General features: G+C 38.8%; 1 protein-coding gene across 2 annotated transcripts in view; it reads left to right on the top strand.

Annotated features, from left to right (window-relative positions):
- Window positions 1-2,073: 2,073 nt before the first annotated feature.
- map1ab (microtubule-associated protein 1Ab) overlaps window positions 2,074-23,798 on the top strand; it is a 93,009-nt gene continuing 71,284 nt past the window's right edge. The window contains exons 1-2 of one of the 2 annotated variants that reach the window (XM_057835772.1): window positions 2,074-2,933; window positions 6,752-6,853. In XM_057835772.1, coding sequence (XP_057691755.1) covers window positions 2,693-2,933; window positions 6,752-6,853 — 343 coding nt within the window. In that variant the 5' untranslated portion in view covers window positions 2,074-2,692. The remainder of the gene's footprint in view (window positions 2,934-6,751; window positions 6,854-23,798) is intronic. The other variant, XM_057835771.1, reaches the window with a different exon arrangement.

The following is a 23,798-nucleotide window of genomic DNA, read 5'->3' as shown; positions in this document are numbered from 1 at the left end:
CCCATGTGTTCATGTACTGAAATTGACTCACATTTTCCCACTATTAATGTAAAAGCTATACTTTTAAGTTATATTTTCCCCGTAAAAAATACTGTATTATACTGCAAAGAATGATTTCAGAGGTAAGAATGCGTCACTTACTCCACCTTCCCCCTATTTTTATTTTTCAACTTTTCTCTGGTAGGTATTTTTTTTTTCCGTGCACAAACATTTCTGAAACAATTTTGTTGTCATGAAAGATAAGCAGCAGTGTTATGAGCATCTCGAATAGCGCTTACAAGAGGTTGACCAATATGGGTTTTTTAAAGGCTGATGCCGATTTAATACAAAAATCCTGCCAGTCTCAAGCAAACAAACAACAGAAAGACAATTTATTGCGGTTCTATGGCATGATATTGTTACAAAGATACAGACATACAACTCAAAGAAATGCTTTTGTAAATGTAAAAATTTGAGCTGTCCAATAATGACTTTTTTTTTTTTTTTTTTTAACCGATAACAGATATCCTGATGTTGTCCAACTCCAAGCAAGCACAGCTGCTGTGCAAAACTGTGACCAGCCCTTGCACGAAGGCTGCAAGCTTGTACATTGACTTGTAACTTGGCACACATCCTGGTGCAAAACAGATATTTTCAGATATTATTTTAAATGCTTTTATCGGCTACCCAATAAAAGCAATATCGGATAACTCGTGAAAGTGAACTAAATTTCATAGGTTAAGCATAAAAACAGTTCATTATTTTTAATCATAAAAAATATCAATCATCAATTGCTTTGAGCTTGTCAGTCCAAAACATGAAAATATAATGGCATATGAGATAATTTGCAAGGTTTTTTGTGTCTTATATAGTACTTCATTTGAGTACTGTCACTCCACTCCCACCTGTGTAAAGTAATGAATGTATATTGTAGTCCGAAGTCCATCTGGAGATGTGAATGCCTTGTTGTTTCCAAGTGCATATCACATTCCTTTTGTATCACTGGCCACTAGGTGGCGTAAAATCATATTGTCACATAAATAATGAACATAAGTCATCGAATTATCGCATGAAAAATGACGATGTATTAGCCCAATAAATATGCCAGCCAATTTATCGTTCCACCTTTAGTGATTACAAAAGTATGATCTTCAACAAATCACTTTAAGTACAGTTTAATGTTGTTTATTTTTAATTTCATTATGATTATATATATATATATGTATATATATTTTTTAGAACAAATGAGAAATATTTTTCCTCATATTTAAGCACAGTGTTATCGTTCAAATGATGCATCTTGTTACAGAAGAATACAAAACTCAATTTTTAAATTTTTATTCCTAAAAATTAAATACTTGAGTTTTAGTAGCACTAAGGCAGAGGTGGGTAATAACGCGTTACATTTACACAGTTATGTATATTTGCTTGAGTTACTTTTTGCGAAAAATGTGCTTCTTAGAGTAGTTTTACCACACGGTACTTTTTACTTGAGTAGATTTGCGAAGAAAAAAAATACTCGGCTACTTTGGTCTACACCATAGAGTCTTACAGTTTTCCTCTGTAGTCTACATATTGACTTTATTTTTGCCAGATATGCTGACAATTGCTGTTCGTGTCACCAATGAGCCATTGCAACAATAACCACATGACTCCATTATACCAATCAGAGGTCACAATTTTTCCCTTCAACTAGAGGGGACTATCGGGAAATATCACCCGCCCTTTGGACGGGTGATATTTCATAGGGTTGTTCTTTTCTGAATTCGATAATTTTTTTTTGTCATCTCTTTGGCCTAATATGGTCATGTAATAGGCTATAGTACAGTATAATAATAACAATTCATACAGATGAAGCGGTAAGAAATATACCAGCATTTTAAAACTTAGACATTGAAAGCAGTTACTCACAATGTTACTCATTACTTGAGTATTCTTTTCAAAAACTTTTCAAGTACTTTTTAACTTGAGTAAATTTTTGGATGACTATACTTTTACTTTTGTAATATTATTTAGAAGTAACAAGACTCTTACTGGAGTAAACTTTTTGGCAACTCTATCCACCTCTGTATTCCGTCCAGTGTTGTGTTTAAGACCACACTGCAAGAATGCACTTTCTCAAGACCAAAACTCCACAAAACTTTTGAAAGTCGAGACTGAGACTGGACCAAATCTATTAAAAAAATAATAAGAAGAATAAAAATAAACGTGAAATTTACGTGATTAAGGTTGCAGTCTTTTTCAGGAGTGCTTGAATGTTAGAATTAAAAATTGGGGGTGGAAAAAAAAAAATTCTCTTATTTGTGTCTTTGTCCAGCAGATGGCAGCATTTGTTAATATGTATTTGCCACACTCTGCACTGAAAGAACTTTGACGTCAAAATCAAATCAATATATTTTAAATGACTCATCAGATTTGTAAGTTTCAGGGTTCATTTTGCTGACGCACAAAAAAAAATGTTAAATTTAACTAACATTTAATGATCACGTTTCAGTGCCATTGATGGCGATAGACGTCTAATCCATTTGGACAGGCAAGGGCATCCCTCCCTTGCTAGTTTGATTGGACGTCTACCGCCGTCAATGGCGCCTAATGAGTTAATTCTGCCCTCTCTCACCCCCTCCCTCCTTCCCTCTCTCCCACTTGGCTTACTCAGCATCCCGCACTCCAGCACTCCTCCACCACGCTGGCCGCCCGCACACAGCCGGTTGTCATGGCGATGATGGAGTCATCCCCGAGGCGTGTTGCCATGGAGATGCCGGTGCGGGGTGCTCTCCCGGCGGTGGAGGAGGACGCGCGACCGGCCGCCTTCGAGGAGCTCCTACGGTACCGCGGAGGAGGAAAGCGGCGACGCGGGCCGCCCTTCAACCGGGCCGGCCACTACGTGTTGGTGGTGATCGGTGACATCGGCACCGAGCAGCAACTGGACGCCGCTAGAGCGCACATCGAAGCCGGTGAGTGCAACGCGGCACTCTCCCGTCCCGAGAGCAACTTACGCAAAGAATTGCTTGTCATCAAACTGTAAATATTGACGCAGTGTTGCACCATAGCACCCACGCAGGGCCGGCCCTGAGTGACTAGGTGTCCAAGGTGAAAATGTAGCAAAGAGCCCCCCCATAAATAACAATATATTTTAAAATATTGTATATTTTGTAAATATTTTCACAACTCAAAAGAATGTTTATGATTCACCTGAAACGAGGTCCCAGTCCCATATAAAGTGCACTTTAACTGATATTCCCACTGTATGGTGTTTATTTTAAGAATAGCGACAGCCTGTGTGGAAAACCCACACGCACACAAGAGCTGTTGGTGGAGGTGAAAGGTATAAACACTATGCTTAATGTGGACGGTTTAGTCATGGGGGAGTCAACAGGTTACAAGCTACGAAGCTAACGCTATTTTCATGTTGAACTTTTAGTTAAGACAATGATGAATATACCTCTAACCTGGGTCCTTTTTTCCTCCACTTTCTTCTATTTCTATAAGAAGTACCTGAAGCCTTGGACCTTTTCATAATAAAAGTCTTAAATTCTGTATTGACAGCAAATGAAGTGAGACATTTATCAATAGCACCAGCCAGGGCTGAATGATATTGGGGAAAAAATGACATTGCGACTGTTTGGGGGTTTGCGATATTAAAAATAGAAGAATTTTCACCGAATTACATGAAAAGCTCTGTTTGGATAGACTTTGGCTGACTCACCATGATGTATACATACAGTGGTGTGCACACATAGACACCAGGTGGTGCTCAAGCACTGGCCCTTGCCCTCTTAACCAAGCAAGTGCTCTTATAAAGGTTATTATTACAGTAATTCATGATCGTTATTAAATTAGTAATGCATGTGCTCCCCAAGCGCCGCAGCCATAATCACTGTGAGAGCGCCCTCTGTCCTCCAAACATGGAAACACGCCCTCCTGTGTGCACAACTGCCTATCGTTTGTCAACGTGAACGCGCAGCGCGGACACGAAGGCGGCACATTTCTTGCAGCAGGAGCAGCACAGTACAATAGCTTCCATTCACGCCGTCTCCTCGCCCCTGCCTGCAGCCTCTACGCAGAGGTAACACATAATATATACAGTGGGGCAAAGAAGTATTTAGTCAACCACTGATTGTGCAAGTTCTTCCACTTGAAAATATTAGAGAGGCCTGTAATTGTCAGCATGGGTAAACCTCAACCACGAGAGACAGAATATGGGGAAAAAAACAACTGAAAATCACATTGTTTGATTTTTAAAGAATTTATTTGCAAATCATGGTGGAAAATAAGTATTTAGTCAATACCAAAAGTTCATCTCAATACTTTGTTGTGTACCCTTTGTTGGCAATAACGGAGCCCAAGCGTTTTCTGTAACTCTTCACAAGCTTTTCACACACTGTTGCTGGTATTTTGGCCCATTCCTCCATGCAGACCTCCTCGAGAGCAGTGATGTTTTGGGGCTGTCGTTGGGCAACACGGACTTTCATCTCCCTCCACAGATTTTCTATGGGGTTGAGATCTGGAGACTGGTTAGGCCACTCCAGGACCATGAAATGCTTCTTACGAAGCCACTCCTTTGTTTCCTTGGCTGTGTGTTTGGGATCATTGTCATGCTGAAAGACCCAGCCACGTCTCATCTTCAATGCCCTTGCTGATGGAAGGAGATTTTCACTCAAAATCTCTCGATACATGGCCCCATTCATTCTTTCCTTTACACAGATCAGTCGTCCGGGTCCCTTTGCAGAAAAACAGCCCCAAAGCATGATGTTTCCAACCCCATGCTTCACAGTGGGTATGGTGTTCTTTGGATGAAATTCAGTATTCTTTCTCCTCCCAACACGAGAACCTGTTTTCCTACCAAAAAGTTCTATTTTGGTTTCATCTGACCATAACACATTTTCCCAGTCCTCTTCTGGATCATCCAAATGCTCTCTAGCGAACCGCAGATGGGCCTGGACGTGTACTGGCTTCAGCAGGGAGGAGACGTCTGGCAGTGCAGGATTTGACTCCCTGGCGGCGCATTGTGTTACTGATAGTAGCCTTTGTTACTGTAGTCCAAGCTCTCTGTAGGTCATTCACTAGGTCCCCCCGTATGGTTCTGGGATTTTTGCTCACCGTTCTTGTTATCATTTTGACGTTACGGGGTGAGATCTTGCATGGAGCCCCAGATCGAGGGGGATCATCAGTGGTCTTGTATGTCTTCCATTTTCTAGTAATTGCTCCCACAGTTGATTTCTTTACACCAAACGTTTTACCTATTGCAGATTCAGTCTTCCCAGCCTGGTGCAGGTCTACAATTTTGTATCTGGTGTCCTTCGACAGCTCTTTGGTCTTGGCCATAGTGGAGTTTGGAGTGTGACTGACGGAGATTGTGGAAAGGTGTCTTTTATACCGATAATGAGATGAAACAGGTGCCATTAATGCAGGTAACGAGTGGAGCCTCGTTAGACCTCGTTAGAAGAAGTTAGACCGCTTGACAGCTAGAAATCTTGCTTGTTTGTAGGTGACCAAATACTTATTTTCCACTGTTATTTGGAAATAAATTCTTTAAAAATCAAACAATGTGATGTTCTGTTTTTTTTTTCCACATTCTGTCTCTCATGGCTGAGGTTTACCCATGTTGACAATTACAGGCATCTCTAATCTTTTCAAGTAGGAGAACTTACACAATTGGTGGTTGACTAAATACTTATTTGCTCCACTGTATGTATTTACCCCTAAACCTCAGTTGCTTAATTATTTGTCTCGTGAAGTAGCTTTTGTCTCTATGCGACTCTCTAAATGAATGCCCAGTCCCACCTGTGAAACAAGCTAGGCTAGCTGCCCGCTATAAATCAATTACTAAATGTAACGTGGCGACCAGCACACAACCAGTGTCAGTAGGAAGAATGAATAAAACTATATATTGTAATGCTCTCGGCTGAGGAAGGAGAGGATTCAGGAATGGCTTCACGCACTTTTTTGTGACAACAATAAAAACAATAATACAGCTGCAGAGTGCGACTGCTATCACTATCTCCCAGCCCGTTTTCTCTCACTCCACTTACTCGCTTCCTTCTACGTCATAGCCCACACGTCCAGAGCGTCTCTTAAATGGGCCGCACATAGTTACGGACATTATTACATTATTATAGCTCAGTATTTGGTCATGTGATTGCATGTTTAGTAGTAGTACTACTACTACTTCGGGAGAATGTTGCTGCTTAACAAAAACTAAAAAGAGTCAAAATAAACAATATATATATATGAATCTCACCTGGAGGAAGTGTAACTGTAGTGAGTGTAGTAGAAAGTGAATAAGCTCCAAGAAAACTGTAGGCTCCCTTGTTTGAGTATGGGCACACAGATACATTTTTATAACACAAATGCAGGTTTTAAGCATCATTTATTTGCTAAATGACAAACATAAAATTAGCTACGTAGAGTGCGTCACTAAGCAGGGTTCTTCATATATATATTTTTTTTATATTTACCACTTACTTACCGCAGCAATCATGTCTTGAAAAGAGATGTTGGATCGGACGTCTATCGCCGTCAATGGCACAGAATGAGTTAAGATCCTGGCAGGGAACTAAAGCTGAGAGTGAGTCAGCATTAGTAGAAACAGACTGTACTCTGCTGTGAGGGAACATTTAAGGTCAAAACACATTTTATCTCAGTGGACTGAAACATAATCTCACTTCCGTTTCTCAAAAAATATCGAAAATGAGACTGTGAGAGGACTTTGAGTGGGTGTTAGTTATATGATGGATAAAGGAGGGCTAAAATCTACCTCTTCACGTCTCAGGAATTCGATCTTGGGATGTGGACTTCAACTGCCTCGACCTTGAGCAGCAGCTTCAGTTGTTCATAACACGCCACTCTGCCCATTTCTCCTCAGAAGTCAAAGGTCAGTGCTGAGAGCCGTCAATGGTAGGCTGTGAGTTTTTGACAAGTATAGTGGTACCTCAAGATATAAAATTAATTAATTCCTGGGTGGCTTTCTTATTATGAATTTTTCGTAGTATTAATCACACACACATTAAATTTGCTGTCATGTCCTCTGATTGCCTGTCTTTATTTGTAATTCTTTGTCACCCCCTAGTGGCGCTTCCGTGTAACTACTTTTTTAGGTTCTAGCTCCTCTTACAGACGTTATCACTTGACTACTACAGAGCAAATAGAGTGCTAAAGGACGAGCTAACTTCAGAAGCAATTGCTTGCTATTTTATCTCACTATTTGTGCTTTGAAAAGCATCGCTTGTAATTTATATTCTTCTTTTGTTTCACTTACATGAGCAGAGTATAGCATTGTAGTGTGTATATTTTGTTTGCTTACAGTTATCGTAAAATGTAGTTGCAATATTGCTGCGAGCGGGAATGATCTATTGCAGTATGTATTATCTTACATATGCTGAATGCTTTTTCATAATATGAAGCTAAAAAGCTACGAAAAAGTTTTCATAAATAGAATTTTTCGTGTACCGAAGCTTTCGTATCTCCAGGTACCACTGTACTGTATACTCATTAGTTATCTGAATGTTTACTGAATATACTTGGCAATGGAAGTAGTGATGGATGGTCTGTCACTGCTTCACTGTGAATTTTATCTTGAAATCAATTTTACTGCTGCACAACCAGCAGCAGGTGGCAGCGTTGCACTTACTGTAAAGAGTCGGAAGATAGTCCATACTTTCATTTGTCAGGTTCGGTGGACATTTGTAATCATATAATACTGATACCGTACTAAGACAATTAGTGGAAACGCACAAAGATTTCTGGCAATTTAGATTCATTTCAAAGGTAATTTTTTTGTTTTCATTGAGGGCGACAGAAATCACAGAATTGAAAGGGTTTTAAAAATATTCATAATCAATAAAATATTTACTGTTATTGTTTTCATGTTTTTATCATTAAATCCTTATGTAATTACAATATTTTTTGTTATTTATTTGTTTAAAAACTACATTCAGAATATGCGGAACAGAATTTTTTTTTTTTTTTAAATTTGTTGAAATAATGTAAATCGTTTTAGATAGTAAACACAGACTCCGTTTTTTTTCGTCTGTTTTTTTTTTTTTAAATAAAAAAAATGATAAGAAAAATATTACCAATAAAAGGTTAAAAAAAAAAGAGGATTTAGACTATTTTTAGATCAACAATGTCTCTAAATGATTAATCAACGATCAAAGACTATAACTCCCCAGTTTGCACCTCTTCGAACTGTTGCCCTCTGGTAGACGCGAAAGGGCCATACCAGCCGAAACAAACAGACCGAGAGACAGTTTCTTTCAAGAGCTGTTGCAATACTCAAGTTCGCACTTAAATGTCCCTTTCATTCCACTGCTAATGCCAGAACATTGTCACACGCATCTCACTAAGTACTATGTTCTCAGACATCTGATTCACTCTGGGTACTGCATAATCTGTGCACTGTATATGCAATACTTGCACAGTTATATTAAAGCATTTTTGCACTCTTACATCAATATTTATGCACAAACTGTCATCATATCAGGACTGTCATCTGCCTCTTTATGTGAGTACTGTAAATGGCCATATACGCACTGCTGCGGTCCGTTATATTACCACGACATCAATACTTGCTGTTAGTCATTTATTCACTTAATTCCCAATCTGTGTACACTTTAACCTGTGGTTTATATTAGGCTTATTGTACTTTTGCTTTTGTTTATGTGGTTTATATGCATAGGCGGAGTTTAACTTTCGTGGGAAGGGTGGCAAATATGTCGATGACCCCGTAATGCAGGGTCAGCAATAAAATTAGGATATATATATAAGATATATGCTCGGTTAGTAGGGTTAGGGCCTCTAAGGTGCTAGTCACATGATCTGGTTGAAAAATAATTTTGACCTGTTATTAAATAATTTGTTGGATTCTTGTTCATTTCATTTATTTTTGTTGCTTGCTTTATAGCTTTACAGCTTTTATAGACAACATTTTACCGAGTAGGTCTTTATTTTAAATTTATATACAGGTAGTCCCCAGGTTACGAATGAGTTCCCTTTAAGTACCCCAAAATAACTATCCAAAAAGTCCAAAAGTAATGTATTTTGTTTAACGATGAAGGATACACTGCCCTCTGATGGCAGCGTTGGGTCTGGCTGGACTGTCGCCTTATGACTGAGGAGCAGACTCTTGTCTGACATAATTAAAGGACAGCTGCACTTTGGTTTGGCCCACAAAAGGCTTTAAGTTGTTTCAGCTAATCTATCTTTGTGTATGCATTTGTAATTAAGTTTACAGCTACAGTTTGTAGAGTTACGTGTGAGCGATTTGCTATGAAAATTGTAAATACGTGAGCATTCGTAGCATTTAAGCGGATTTTTGTTAGGCAAATTTGGCTATTTTAATCTACTATTGATCAGACCAGATGTATATTTGAACACCAATTTTTTTGTGTAAAGTGTTTTATTGTTAAAATGCGTGTCGTTTTAAACATAAGTGTACATATGTGTGTTATGCTTTACAAATTGTCAAAAGTGAAGTAGAAGCTTGCAAAAGCACAATTGCCTTGTTTTATGTCTGTAAAGCTGAAAAACTTCATGTTTAGTGAGGGCATAACACGTCATATTAATAAAGTAAAGTAAGTTTGACGAGTTGTTTTCCGAAATTTCTGGGTTCGCGTTGAGTCAGTAACAAGCACACTTTTGCTCAATAGACGATGTTTATTGATTAGAAAATGCAGAATGAATTAGATTTATTGATTATAATCCCACAAGAGCAAGCAAACAAGTACAAAAAACAAGCATAACAAATGGCAACGATGATGCTAGATTTGAGTTTGTCTATCCCAGAATCCCCGCGCTACCGTTACAGCACAACCAGGTGTTCCTTAGCAATGAAAATCGCTTACCGTGACAAATGAGCGGGAGCCAACGCTCCGGTAAGGCGGCGAAGGAACAAAGCCAGGCGATCCGTACGTGACCCGCTGGCGGACTTCACTGGTAGCCCGGAAATGCCCGGTTTTTGTAGGAACGCGCCACACGGGGGCTCCCAGGCGGCGCAGCCCCATCCAATGACAAACATCAAAGCTACTTTTGGTTCAGCCCCTCGAAAAAGGCACTTTTCTTTGCGTGGTTCCCAGGTTGTGCTGTCCGGTAGCAGATGTTGTGTTCCCACGGTAAATATTATGAGTGCAAAACAAGTTATCTCGTGAGATTCCCTCCTAACTATGGAACCCAGGCGTGTAAGAAGCAATGCTATGGTGCAAAACAAGTTATCTCGTGAGATTCCCTCCTAACCAGGGGTGAAAGTGGGCCAGAACGGTCAGGAACGCAGTTCCGGTATAAGTTTCAGGGCAGGAACGCAGTTCCGGTATAAGATTCAGGGCCGAAATGCTGTACCGGTACACGGTGCTTTGATTCCAAAAATATGACGATAACTGTCAAAACGTTACGTAAAAAAAAATTATGAAAATGCTGAGCTGCCACACATGCATTTCATCTCCAAGAAGAAAACAATCTACCAACATCAGATTTACATACACAAGTGTTAACAGCAAGCACAATAAAGTGCTTGTGTAGTGTAATCCGTTTCCACCAATATTTATTATTTTATTCCACGGATGGCATGGAGGTTTCCCCAGCTGCTGCAGTTATTGGAGTCTGACGATGATGAGTCACGTCAATGTGTGAATACACGCAGCAAAGCAAAACGCCTGGACTCATTTATCCGTTCAATTGGCTGACATACTGACATGTAATCAGCAGAGATAGTTCGCTCTGATTGGTTGAAATGTGCATGTTTTCCGGAACCGCAAAAAAAAAAAAAAAAAAAAAAAAAGGTTGTTGAATTGACGCGACAAAAAAAGGGCAATGCAACATAAAATGGATCAAATCTTTAAAAGCAAGGAAAGACTTGAGGAGGCTTATTTATCATATTTAGTTTTATTTGCTCTGATGGGGAGGTTCAGAACATCTTAGCTGTCAATGTGCACTTTGGACTTATATTTGTTCATTTATGTTAGGCTACTTACTAATTTCCTTATGATTGAGAAAAATCAATGTGCCCTCTTCAAAATATATTCCATATATATTCCAATTTCTGGCTCCGTGGCGACCTTCACATCGGGGAGTTCCGGCAACAAAGTTCACCCCTGCTCCTAACTATGGGACTCAAGCCCGTACTATGGTGCAAAACAAGTTATCTCGTGAGATTCCCTCCTAACTATGAAACTCAAGGTAAAAAACAATAGAAGTTGTTACAATCTATGTCACTGAAGCAATCATACATCACAAAGGCATGATGTGCTAATGTTAAGGCATCACATAATATTTTCCCCCATCACGAGTGATAAGCATTCTTAATTTCTTTCTCTCACTCTAACTATTCAGAGTTCAGACAGCTCATGATTTGGCTCAGTCCAAAAGTAGAAAACTGTCCTTTAGTGCGGGAGTAAGCATTTTAATCATCCTGCTGACACGGAATAGAGAGGTGTGAAGTTGACTATGTCGTGACACTGTACAGCACTAACACACCTGTCCATTTGAGAAGAGACACCTTTGCTTCAAATGCTGAGTCGGGAACAAGGATGGATTCGGCCTGTATTGATTACCAACTTGCACGCAGACCATCTGATCAGTCGTACTTCAAAGTGGGAAGGAGTTCAAAAATAGACGAGGAAAAAAAACAGGATCGCAGTGCACAAACATTTGAAGGGTGGGAAAGTCTGCATTCGGCCGCCATAGTGGCTTACGGGGGTGTTCGGAGGAGAATGAGGGGGGTTCATTAGTTTGCTTTCAACTCGTTCAAAGGCGTCATTGATTGAAGTAGCTCCCTCATCTTCACTCTCAAACACTTTCAACTTCACAAGGGATGACCTTCAGTTAACGAAACTTTTCTGAATGATCAATGCATCTAAATTACAAATTGAGTCAATAAACATGAATCGTGAACTAATTCAGTATGGATTTTATTTGCGTGGGGCTACTTGATGTTTCTGTTAAAAATCTTCGATAACAGGGATTAACAAAAAATTCAAATATATTAAAAGAAAATCCATAATTAGGTAAATCTGCAGGTTGTGTGCGCTTTTTTTCTTCCGTGCATTTATTATTTATGTTATGATGAGCAATCGATGACATTTATCCTGCTCAAGTGTTGTGCAATATAACAATCATTCATCATTTATTGCCATATTCAAAAGTATTTACAGTATTTTCAATCAAAGAGAAGGTTTCATAATTATATCAAAATTATTTAATTAGTATTTGTTTATCGTTTCCATGAAAACATTGAATTTTAATACCTTTACCTACAGTGGGGCAAATGCAGGTAAGTATTTAGTCAACCACTAATTGTGCAAGTTCTCCCACTTGAAAATATTAGAGAGGCCTGTAATTGTCAACATGGGTAAACCTCATCCATGAGAGACAGAATATGGGAAAAAAAAAACTCAAATCACATTGTTTGATTTTTAAAGAATTTATTTGCAAATCATGGTGGAAAATAAGTATTTAGTCAATACCAAAAGTTCATCTCAATACTTTGTTGTGTACCCTTTGTTGGCAATAACGGAGGCCAAACGTTTTCTGTAACTCTTCACAAGCTTTTCACACACTGTTGCTGGTATTTTGGCCCATTCCTCCATGCAGATCTCCTCTAGGGCAGTGATGTTTTGGGCTGTCATTGGGCAACACGGACTTTCAACTCCCACCGCATATTTTCTATGGGGTTGAGACCTGGAGACTGGCTAGGCCACTCCAGGACCTTGAAATGCTTCTAACGAAGTCACTCCTTTGTTGCCCTGGCTGTGTGTTTGGGATCATTGTCATGCTGAAAGACCCAGCCACGTCTCATCTTCAATGCCCTTGCTGACAGAAGGAGATTTTTAATCAAAATCTCTCAATACATGGCCCCATTCATTCTTTCCTTTACACAGATCAGTCGTCCTGGTCCCTTTGCAGAAAAACATCCCCAAAGCATGATTTTTCCACCCCCATGCTTCACAGTGGGTATGGTGCAACTCAGTATTCTTTTTCCTCCAAACACAAGAACTTGTGTTTCTACCAAAAAGTTCTATTTTGGTTTCATCTGACCATAACACATTCTCCCAGTCCTCTTCTGGATCATCCAAATGCTCTCTAGCGAACCACAGACGGGCCTGGACGTGTACTTTCTTCAGCAGGGGGACACGTCTGGCAGTGCAGGATTTGAGTCCCTGGCGGTGCATTGCGTTACTGATAGTAGCCTTTGTTACTGTGGTCCCAGCTCTCTGTAGGTCATTCACTAGGTCCCCCCGTGTGATTCTGGGATTTTTTTCTCCCCGTTCTTGTTATCATTTTGACGCCACGGCCTGAGGAGGGAGTTGAAAGTCTGTGTTGCCCAACGATAGCCCCAAAACATCACTGCTCTAGAGGAGATCTGCATGGAGGAATGGGCCAAAATACCAGCAACAGTGTGTGAAAAGCTTGAGAAGAGCTACAGAAAACGTTTGGCCTCCGTTATTGCCAACAAAGGGTACATAACAAAGTATTGAGATGAACTTTTGGTATTGACCAAATACTTATTTTCCACCATGATTTGCAAATAAATTCTTTAAAAATAAAACAATGTGATTTTCTGTTTTTTTTTTCCCCCACATTCTGTCTGTCATGGTTGAGGTTTACCCATGTTGACAATTACAGGCCTCTCTAATAGCCTTGAGAATAAAGATAAAAAATAATTTAAATAAAGTAATAAAATTACAATTAAAAAAAAAAAGAAATACGTGAAAACAATAAAATGTGAGTTGAAAAAAATCTGGGAATTTGAGTACTGTACAACAGCGCAATAGAATTGTGCAAAACGAGCAAGCCAGGAGGAGGTTCACAACAGGACATAATATTTCAATATGCAGAGATAGGTGTTATAATTCACCTCGTGTCAATCCAGCCAAAAGTTTAGCCTTTTAAAGTTATAAAGTATTGCCGAAAACTACATGTTTAAGAAGTCTTAAAATGAGCAAGCAGCACTTTTGTGCTCCAGCACGTCTCCTGGAACTTGTTAATTTTTTCTTATCAGCACACAAAGAAGAAAATGTGCTTCCTCCGGGTCGTTCTCCTTTTCTGATACTTTTTCTTCCCACGTCTTAAAGACTTCGCCACTTTAGGGCTTAAAGGAGTATTTTTACCTCTAAATTCAGAACAATCTTGTTTTAGCCTCTTACCTCACGTCACATTTCTAGTTTTCCTAATGCCGGTTTAGCAGCATTCCTCCCAACCTTGGGATTTTACCTCTGACCTTTGAGATTAAATCGTTTTCATACAGTTGGACTGTAGAAGCCGATTAAACTGGGATAAAGTTTGCGCTGTTGTCATCTTTCGATCGCTGCCAGCCCTCCTAGTTCAAATGGATTGTATGTCTATCAACATCAGTGGCAGTGAATCGAAGGTCTGACTCAAATGACATAAGGTTTGGGGTGTAAGGGGTGTCACTAGACCTACTACAATACTGGGGCACACGGGGCACTGGGATGTGAGCAAAAACTTAAAAAAAAATTTTTTAGCACTTATCTATCATAAAAAGTCAAAAATAGAACTTTAAATTATATATATATATATATATATATATATATATATATATATACATACATATACTAGTTTATTTTTTTTCATCGAAAATTTTACAAAAATTTATTAAAAAGAAAACATTAAGAGGGGTTTTAATATAAAATTTCAGTAACTTGTACTAACATTTATCTATTAAGAACTACAAGTCTTTCTATCCATGGATCGCTTTAACAGAATGTTAATAATGTTAATGCGATCTTGTTGATTTATTGTTATAATAAACAAATACAGTACTTATGTACTGTATGTTGAAGGTATATATGCGTCTTTTGTCTTTCCATTCCAACAATAATTTATAGAAAAATGTGGCATATTTTATCGATGGTTTGAATTGCGATTAATTACGATTAATTAATTTTTAAGCTGTGATTAACTCCATTAAAAATTTTAATCGTTTGACAGTCCTAATTTCCATATATAGGTACTAAAGTACTGGCCTCAATTAAAATGGAGATGTTTAGAACAGACATCTAAATTTGTTAATATTTGTAACTTTGTTACATCTTCTATTTTAATATATAATGATGGTAGGTAGGGCGTTGTCATTGAAGTCATGATGATACGCGTATGCGGCTGATCAGGCAGTAAAGGGAGACTCCCGTTTTGCTGTGTAACATTTCCCGTTGTGACCTCCAGCACTGAGTGACACAGCAGGTCCGTCTGTTTGCTTCACCTTGTCGCAAATTCAAAAAGCCGTGCGAGAGTTTGATATGAAAAGAAAGCTGAAGGGAGGTTTCATCACTCCCCTGGGATTTACTACAGCATTCAATCTGGCCAAGGTTTCCCAGAGATTCACTTTCCGTATGACCTTTTTTGACCTTGTGAGTGAACCGCAGTGGCTCTTTGGCGTTTCCTTTCCTGTCACACAACACGCTGTCATCACACACGAGATACATACGAGCCGTGTCGGCTGCTAGTAGGATGCCTTCGCAGCAGTTGCCATTTCCAATTCCGCCGGCCTTGCCTTTTACGCTTAGTCAACTTCTTTTATTTCCAGCTCTGTGGACATTGCCTCGTCTTGCGCTTTCCAGTAAAACACTCAAGTGGCCAGAAACAGTGAGTCTGGTTAAGAGTTTAAGCCAAGGCTGGGCAAGTTCAAGTCATATTTGTATTAGTACACTGAAAATAATGATTCGTAAGTGTATCATATTTTTCAGGCTATAAGTGGCAATTTTTTTTTTTTTTTCATAGTTTGGCTGGGGGTTCGACTTATGCTCCGGGGCGACCTATATGTAAAATTATTAACACATTATTAATACATAATTGTATCATTTAACGTTATTTTCAAAATTAAACCGCAAGAGGGCGCTCCAGGCCTGTGTTTCAATGTAAAAGTGACACAGAGGATGAAGATTTCATTGAATTTAGTGATTTGGAGTGACACTGATGGTTTGGTAAACTTGTTTTATGCTATAGTTATACGAATAACTCTTAATAGCTATGTTACGTTAACATACCGGGCACGTTGTCATTTCGTTGTTAATTCGACAATTGAGTTCTTGGTGTTGGTGTCAGTTACCTCATTGTAAGAGTAATTAATTACTCAGCAAAGTAACAGACGTTACTTTTCATGTTCTACACCAGGGGTGCCCAAGTCCATTCCTCGAGTGATCCATTGAGTGAAAGACTTGTAGTTCTTAAAAGATAAATGTCAGTACAAGTTATAGACATTTTATATTAAAACCCCTCTTAATGTTTTCGTTTTATTAAAATTTGTAACATTTTCAATCAAAAAAAACAAAACAAAAACTAATAGCTCGCCATTGTTGATGTCAATAATTACACCATGCTCACTCATGGTACTAACCCATAAAATCAGTTGGACCCAAGCGCCAGCAGAGGGCGCCAAACACTCAAAAACAAGTAACAAGCAGACATTACACTGTATTGTCATTTTAATCTGTTTGAGCGGGGCATGTGCGTTAATTGCGTCAAATATTTTAACGTGATTAATTTAAAGAATTAATTATCGCCCGTTAACGCGATAATGAAAAAAATTAGGGCTGTCAAAATTAAGAAAATAGGTTACACTTTTTACATTTTTTTAAAAAATTTCAACTATTTAAGACTGTACTGGTATACAAACTTTAATTTTCAAATGCTGTGAGACAAATAGCCTTTTTATTTATCCTGTTGTACTGAACCCGCACCGAACCGTAACCCCCGTACCAAGGTATGTACTGAACCGTGACCTGTGTGTATCATCACACCCCTAAAATGAAAAAATTAGGTCACCCTATGAAAACCTGTGTGTTTTCTAACATATTTCCTCATATGTATATTTAATATCAATTTTAACAATCTCGAGAGATTCAAGTGATGGAACTAAACAATTAAAACTGAAAAAATATATATTTTTTACCTTTCTTTGTAAAATGTCATTTTAAATAAATGCAATTTCTGTTGAGGAATAAATTAGGACACCCTCACATTCAATCCCACTTGGCTAAAATCATACATCAGGTACACATGATGTCAGGCCGAGACGACGAGGCAGACTCAGCTGCGGAGGTTCAAGCAAAAACTTTATTTTGAAAACAGAGGTTCTTCCCCTGATATGCGGGGATGAGAAAAGGTACAAACAAAAAGCGCTCCAAGGGAGGAATGAGTAAGGATGACTACGATCAAAAGTTCACACAAAAAGGCACTCCAAATGGGAGGAAAGGCAAAACCACTAAACGCTCCAAATGGAGGAAAAAGTCAAGATGGCTAGGATCAAAAATGTTCAAACACAAAGAGCTCCAAATGGAGGATAATATGCAGGATAACTATGATACTATGGCGAGAGGCTGATGTGACTGACCTGGGAAGAAAGACACTTCTGCACAAGACAAGGGAAACTCGGGCATTATATACACACAAGGTAATGGGGAACAAGTGGAAACAATAGGTGATTAGGTGACAAGAGGAAGGGCAAGTACGTGACTATGAAGAGGGTGAAGCCTTCAAAATAAAACAGAAAAAGGACGTGGCATGACACATGATTAGAACATCACTACCCAGAGTTTTGAAGGAGGCTTGCCTTATTTAAACCTCACATTTAGTTTGGTGTGCCCCTGACTGTTGAAGTGAGAGAAAACACCATGGTGAGATCAAAGGTGCTGTCTGAGGCCTTCAGAAATAAGATTGTAGACGCTTATGAGTCTGGTAAGGGATCTCAAAAGAATATAAAATCAGCCATTCCATTGTCCCCAAAATAGTCTACAAGTGGAGGACATTCAAAACAACTGCCAACTTGCCCAAGTCTGGCTGTCCATGCAAGTTTACCCCGAGAGCAGACTGCAAGATGCTAAAAGAAGTCTCCAAAAACCCTAAAATGTCATCATGGGTGCTACAGCAGGCTCTTGCTACTGTTGATATGAAAGTGTATGCCTCTACAATCAGAAAGAGACTTCACAAGTTTAACCTTCATTGGAGGTGTGCAAGGAGGAAACCTTTGCTCTCCAAAAAGAACATGAAGGTCAGACTGAAGTTTGCCAGAGTGAATGTAGACAAAGACCAGGACCTCTGGAATAATCTTTGAACAAATGAATCTAAAACTGAATTATTTGGACACCAGAACAGAGGACATGTTTGGTGTAAACCCAATAATACATTCCACGAAAAGAACCTCATTCCAACTGTGAAGCATGGAGGTGGAAGTGTCATGGTTTGGGGATGCTTTGCTACAGCAGGACCTGGCCGGCTCACCATCATAGAATCCGCCATGAATTCTATCGTGTATCAGAGGGTTCTTGAGGAACATCTGTGAAAAAATTAAAGCTGAAGAGAAGATGGACCCTGCAACATGACAATGACTCAAAACATACCAGTAAATCCACCAAGGACTGGCTAAAAGGAAGAAATGGAGAGTCCTAGAATGGCCGGGTCAAAGTAGTGATCTTAATCCCATTGAGATGCTGTGGGGTAACTTGAGATGGGCTGCACATGCATCCCTAAAACATCTATCTCACAGCTGAAAATATTCTGCGTTAGGGAGTGGGGCAAAATGTCTTCAGACCGATGTCAAAGACTGGTAGATGGCTACAAAAAGCGTCTCACTGAAGTTATTTCAGCCAAAGGGGGTAGCGCTAGCTATTAGGTGGTACAGTGTTTTCCTCAGTGAGAATATGCATTTTTGTTGATATATTTGGTTTAATGAGTAAAACAATGTTAATTTTTGTTGTTTACCTGCAATTAAATCACTTTCTTTTCCAGCTATAAAGAAAAACAAGAATAAACATTGATATGTGAACATTTCTTGATAAAGAGCTGAATATTTATGGGGTGTCCTATTTTTTTCACATAACTGTACATATATTTTTCAATATCATTTTCGCTGCTCAGCCTTCACCGCGTACAGATGCTCTCTGAGCTCCTGAAGCACTCTCTTATCTTAATTTGCACGGACATAACATGACACGAATGAATCGGGCATCTAAGGGGGGAGGGAGTGTTGCAATTATGATTGACAATCTCCTGGAATGTATTACAATTGAGCTCCTAATCCCCAATTGTAAAAACATAATGATCTGCTGTGTCTACCGAGCTCCTGATTCAAATGTCTAGTATATGGAAAAGATACTGTATAAAACGAATAATAAGTATGTTTTCGTTGTGGGGACATTAATCTTGGGATAAAATATGTACAGCATGTTGTTCGATTTTATACATTCATGTCTGATGAAACTGTTACAGTGACCTTTGCGTGCGCCAATTGTTGCCGCTACTCACACCTGCTGTGATAACACATAATCACTTTTGCCACACACATAGCCACAACAAAATGTTCCACAGCAAACAGATGCAAAAATGTCAGGGACATGACTAAGCCATAACCTTGTACGCCCTGAAATTAATTGAGCTGCTTGACTGGACGCTAAGTTACTAAACTCAGATTGTTGATTGTGTTATTGTACAGTTTTAATGTATGTTCTATGCCTGAATGTGTGTCTTTAGTTGTATGGGGGACGGGAAACTGATAAGCATATGCTTCATCCCGTCCGCCTTTGTCTTCTTCTTCGGTTCCTTCGGGCAAATCATATCACATTTTGTAATTGTCAATGATTGTCAATGATACCGATGATGATGACAATAAAATTCCATTCCATTCCAATATACAGGTGAGGCTCTGAATCTCCTGCCTCTCCTATCTTTGCTCGAGTTGTTTTGATTAAAAAAAAAAAAAAAAAAAAAACATCACACAAGGTTCATGGATACATCACTCAAGAAAAGTTTAGGGCAAATGACTATTATTGGTCATTTTAAAAAAAAAATAATAAAAAATATATATATGTACATATATATTTACATATATATATAATGCTATGCTAAAGCTCTGAGCCACCAAACCAATCATCATCGTGTTTGTTACGGCGTCACCACCCACTTCCCTTCTCCCGGTCGGCTCTCTCCCAGGAAACTGACAAAATCAGACAACTTGTGCTTCATTCAACCAAATTGTAGTAACGTGCCCTTTCACATCCACAGTAACGGTAACGGCATTCCAAAGATGGGAAAAGCAATTAATTAGATTGTTCACTACTGAAAACAACAACGCCGTTAGAAACGCCATTATTAACAACACTGATCATGTCTCAGTGCCATTGACTGTGATAGGCGTCCAATCCATCTGAACTGAGAATGTCAACTGTCAATTCAAATGGCGTCCATAATTCAAATTGCCGTCAATGAATGAGTTAAAAAATTCTATTTGCGTATTTCACCACATCTGCTGTGATTCAGTTCAATTCAATTCAAAAGCCTCCGATCGTTTTAACACTATTATTATATCCACAACAATCGATTTTCATACAGCACAAAAAAAAAAAAAAGCAATTTTGACATTCTGTGACAATTTTGTAGTTCAAACATTTAATAATTTTGAATGAAACCAGTTCTTTTTCGCTAAACAGCATACCATTTTGATCTATTTTGATCACGGCATTTAAGAAATTTGAGTGAAACCCATTCTTTTCACCAAATCAGCATTACAAAAAAAAAATGACGGTTTTGATCGATATTTTGCGTTTCCATCAATTTGATTGAATCGTTGCCTACCCAATCAATTTATTGACCCAGAGCAATTCATTGTTACGCTCCTAATTAGAACTGGGTAGTTATTTTCATATCCACTGAAGGTGAAAGAAACATGCAATGACACAAACGTAATTCACAAAGTACAAGTAGCGGGTTTAAAACCAATCCCTTATTGATGAGCTAATAACTAGCAAGGTGCAACTTAGCACTTTTTACATTGCCTTTAATCCATGTTCGAAGAATTGACAACAGCATACTGTCCACTCTATGCCAATGTGTTGTCTTTTATAGCCATGCCTGAGGATTTTGGGTGTTGTAGTGTCTTTAACCATCTGCTGTGCAAACAGATTTCCCTCTCGCTTAATTATGGAATCATCATGCCCACAAGGCAAAAATATCTTGCCGACAGTTTTCCACAAATAAGTTCAAGGAGATGAATTTTGTTGCATTGTGAATGAATCACAGTCTCAGGAAGAAACTGCAATGTTTTTAATCTACCTTCAATGTGTTCTGTAAACTTTGGGGTGTTCTCATTGCGTCATGTATTATTGAGATGACCTTTCAATTATGCAGAGTGTTGATATTGATGCTGAGTGTTGGAACTGCCATCATCAGGAAAGCTAATATTTGTACACACTTTTATTGCTGCCAGCTCCTCCCAATTTGATTTGACGTCTATGGCCGTCAATAGTAACAAAACATCATCACAGGCAGCCCGACTAACGTGCAATTGGTAGTTGTTCTCTATAGATATGGATAAAACTTGCTTTTCCAAATGGGAGCAATCTACTCATCTTTTGCGCTTTCTTGTGGTATATTGGTGTAACTGAAGGTAAAACTGAATTACACTTTCTAAAGTTACTCTTTATTTCTTTATCATACAACATATCATATTTTACGTCAGTTTTTATTTTATTTATTTTTTAAACTATTTATTTATTTATTATTTATAAATAAATAGCAACTGATCTGTTATTTATTTTTTATAGTTTGTTGCACTGTATGGTTATAATGATATATTCTACCTACCTACAGTGCCTTGCAAAAGTATTCGGCCCCCTTGAACCTTGCAACCTTTCGCCACATTTCAGGCTTCAAACATAAAGATATAAAATTTTAATTTTTTGTCAAGAATCAACAACAAGTGGGACACAATCGTGAAGTGGAACAAAATGTATTGGATAATTTAAACTTTTTTAACAAACAAAAAACTGAAAGTGGGGCATGCAATATTATTCGGCTCCCTTGCGTTAATACTGTGTAGCGCCACCTTTTGCCCCAATTACAGCTGCAAGTCGCTTGGGGTATGTTTCTATCAGTTTTGCACATCGAGAGACTGACATTCTTGCCCATTCTTCCTTGCAAAACAGCTCGAGCTCAGTGAGGTTGGATGGAGAGTGTTTGTGAACAGCAGTCTTCAGCTCTTTCCACAGATTCTCGATTGGATTCAGGTCTGGACTTTGACTTGGCCATTCTAACACCTGGATACGTTTATTTTTGAACCATTCCATTGTAGATTTGGCTTTATGTTTTGGATCATTGTCCTGTTGGAAGACGAATCTCCGTCCCAGTCTCAGGTCTTGCGCAGATACCAACAGGTTTTCTTCCAGAATGTTCCTGTATTTGGCTGCATCCATCTTCCCGTCAATTTTAACCATCTTCCCTGTCCCTGCTGAAGAAAAGCAGGCCCAAACCATGATGCTGCCACCACCATGTTTGACAGTGGGGATGGTGTGTTCAGGGTGATGAGCTGTGTTGCTTTTACGCCAAACATATCGTTTTGCATTGTGGCCAAAAAGTTCAATTTTGGTTTCATCTGACCAGAGCACCTTCTTCCACATGTTTGGTGTGTCTCCCAGGTGGCTTGTGGCAAACTTTAAACGAGACTTTTTATGGATATCTTTAAGAAATGGCTTTCTTCTTGCCACTCTTCCATAAAGGCCAGATTTGTGCAGTGTACGACTGATTATTGTCCTATGGACAGACTCTCCCACCTCAGCTGTAGATCTCTGCAGTTAATCCAGAGTGATCATGGGCCTCTTGGCTGCATCTCTGATCAGTTTTCTCCTTGTTTGAGAAGAAAGTTTGGAAGGACGGCCGGGTCTTGGTAGATTTGCAGTGGTCTGATGCTCCTTCCATTTCAATATGATGGCTTGCACAGTGCTCCTTGAGATGTTTAAAGCTTGGGAAATCTTTTTGTATCCAAATCCGGCTTTAAACTACTCCACAACAGTATCTCGGACCTGCCTGGTGTGTTCCTTGGTTTTCATAATGCTCTCTGCACTTTAAACAGAACCCTGAGACTATCACAGAGCAGGTGCATTTATACGGAGACTTGATTACACACAGGTGGATTCTATTTATCATCATCGGTCATTTAGGACAACATTGGATCATTCAGAGATCCTCACTGAACTTCTGGAGTGAGTTTGCTGCACTGAAAGTAAAGGGGCCGAATAATTTGCACGCCCCACTTTTCAGTTTTTTATTTGTTAAAAAAGTTTAAATTATCCAATAAATGTTGTTCCACTTCACGATTGTGTCCCACTTGTTGTTGATTCTTGACAAAAAAATTAAATTTCATATCTTTATGTTTGAAGCCTGAAAAGTGGCGAAACGTTGCAAGATTCAAGAGGGCCGAATACTTTTGCAAGGCACTGTATATAGCGCATTTATCTACATGGTTACCATGCCCAAAGCGCTTTACATTAGCACACATTTACCCGTGTACGCACACATTTACACACCAATGGTGCTGCTGCCATGCAAGGCGCTGCCAACTAAAGATCCCGATCGATCGGGTCCGATCACGTCATTTTCAAAGTATCGGAATCGGCAAAAAAATATCGGATATGCCTTTTTTAAAGATTTTTATATATTTTAATTAAATCGTTTTCTAATTGTATTTAACGTTACAGACAAAATGTCTTACACATTTGAACCTAAAATGTCTTTAGTTTTGGCTTAAAGTAGGGCTGTCAAATTTATCGCATTAACAGCGGTAATTAATTTTTTTCAAATTAATCACGTTAAAATATTTAACGCAATTAATGCATGCGCTGCAGGACCCACTCACGCGTTGTCGCGTTCAATCTATAATGGCGGCGTTTTACCTATATATAGAGCTAAAAGGCAGCGTAAAATGAGTAGAGTGAATTTTGGCAGTCTTTGGAGCCTTTATTTAATTGGCTAAAGCCTTAAAATCCCTCTCTCAACAATATGAAATATCGTGGGAAGCAATGTGGGGAAGAAAGGTAGTTGTT

Source organism: Corythoichthys intestinalis, chromosome 5 (assembly GCF_030265065.1).
Source record: "Corythoichthys intestinalis isolate RoL2023-P3 chromosome 5, ASM3026506v1, whole genome shotgun sequence".
Classification (NCBI taxonomy): domain Eukaryota; kingdom Metazoa; phylum Chordata; class Actinopteri; order Syngnathiformes; family Syngnathidae; genus Corythoichthys; species Corythoichthys intestinalis.
Note: the sequence above shows the minus strand (reverse complement) of the source record. Positions and strands in the feature narration are given on the sequence as shown.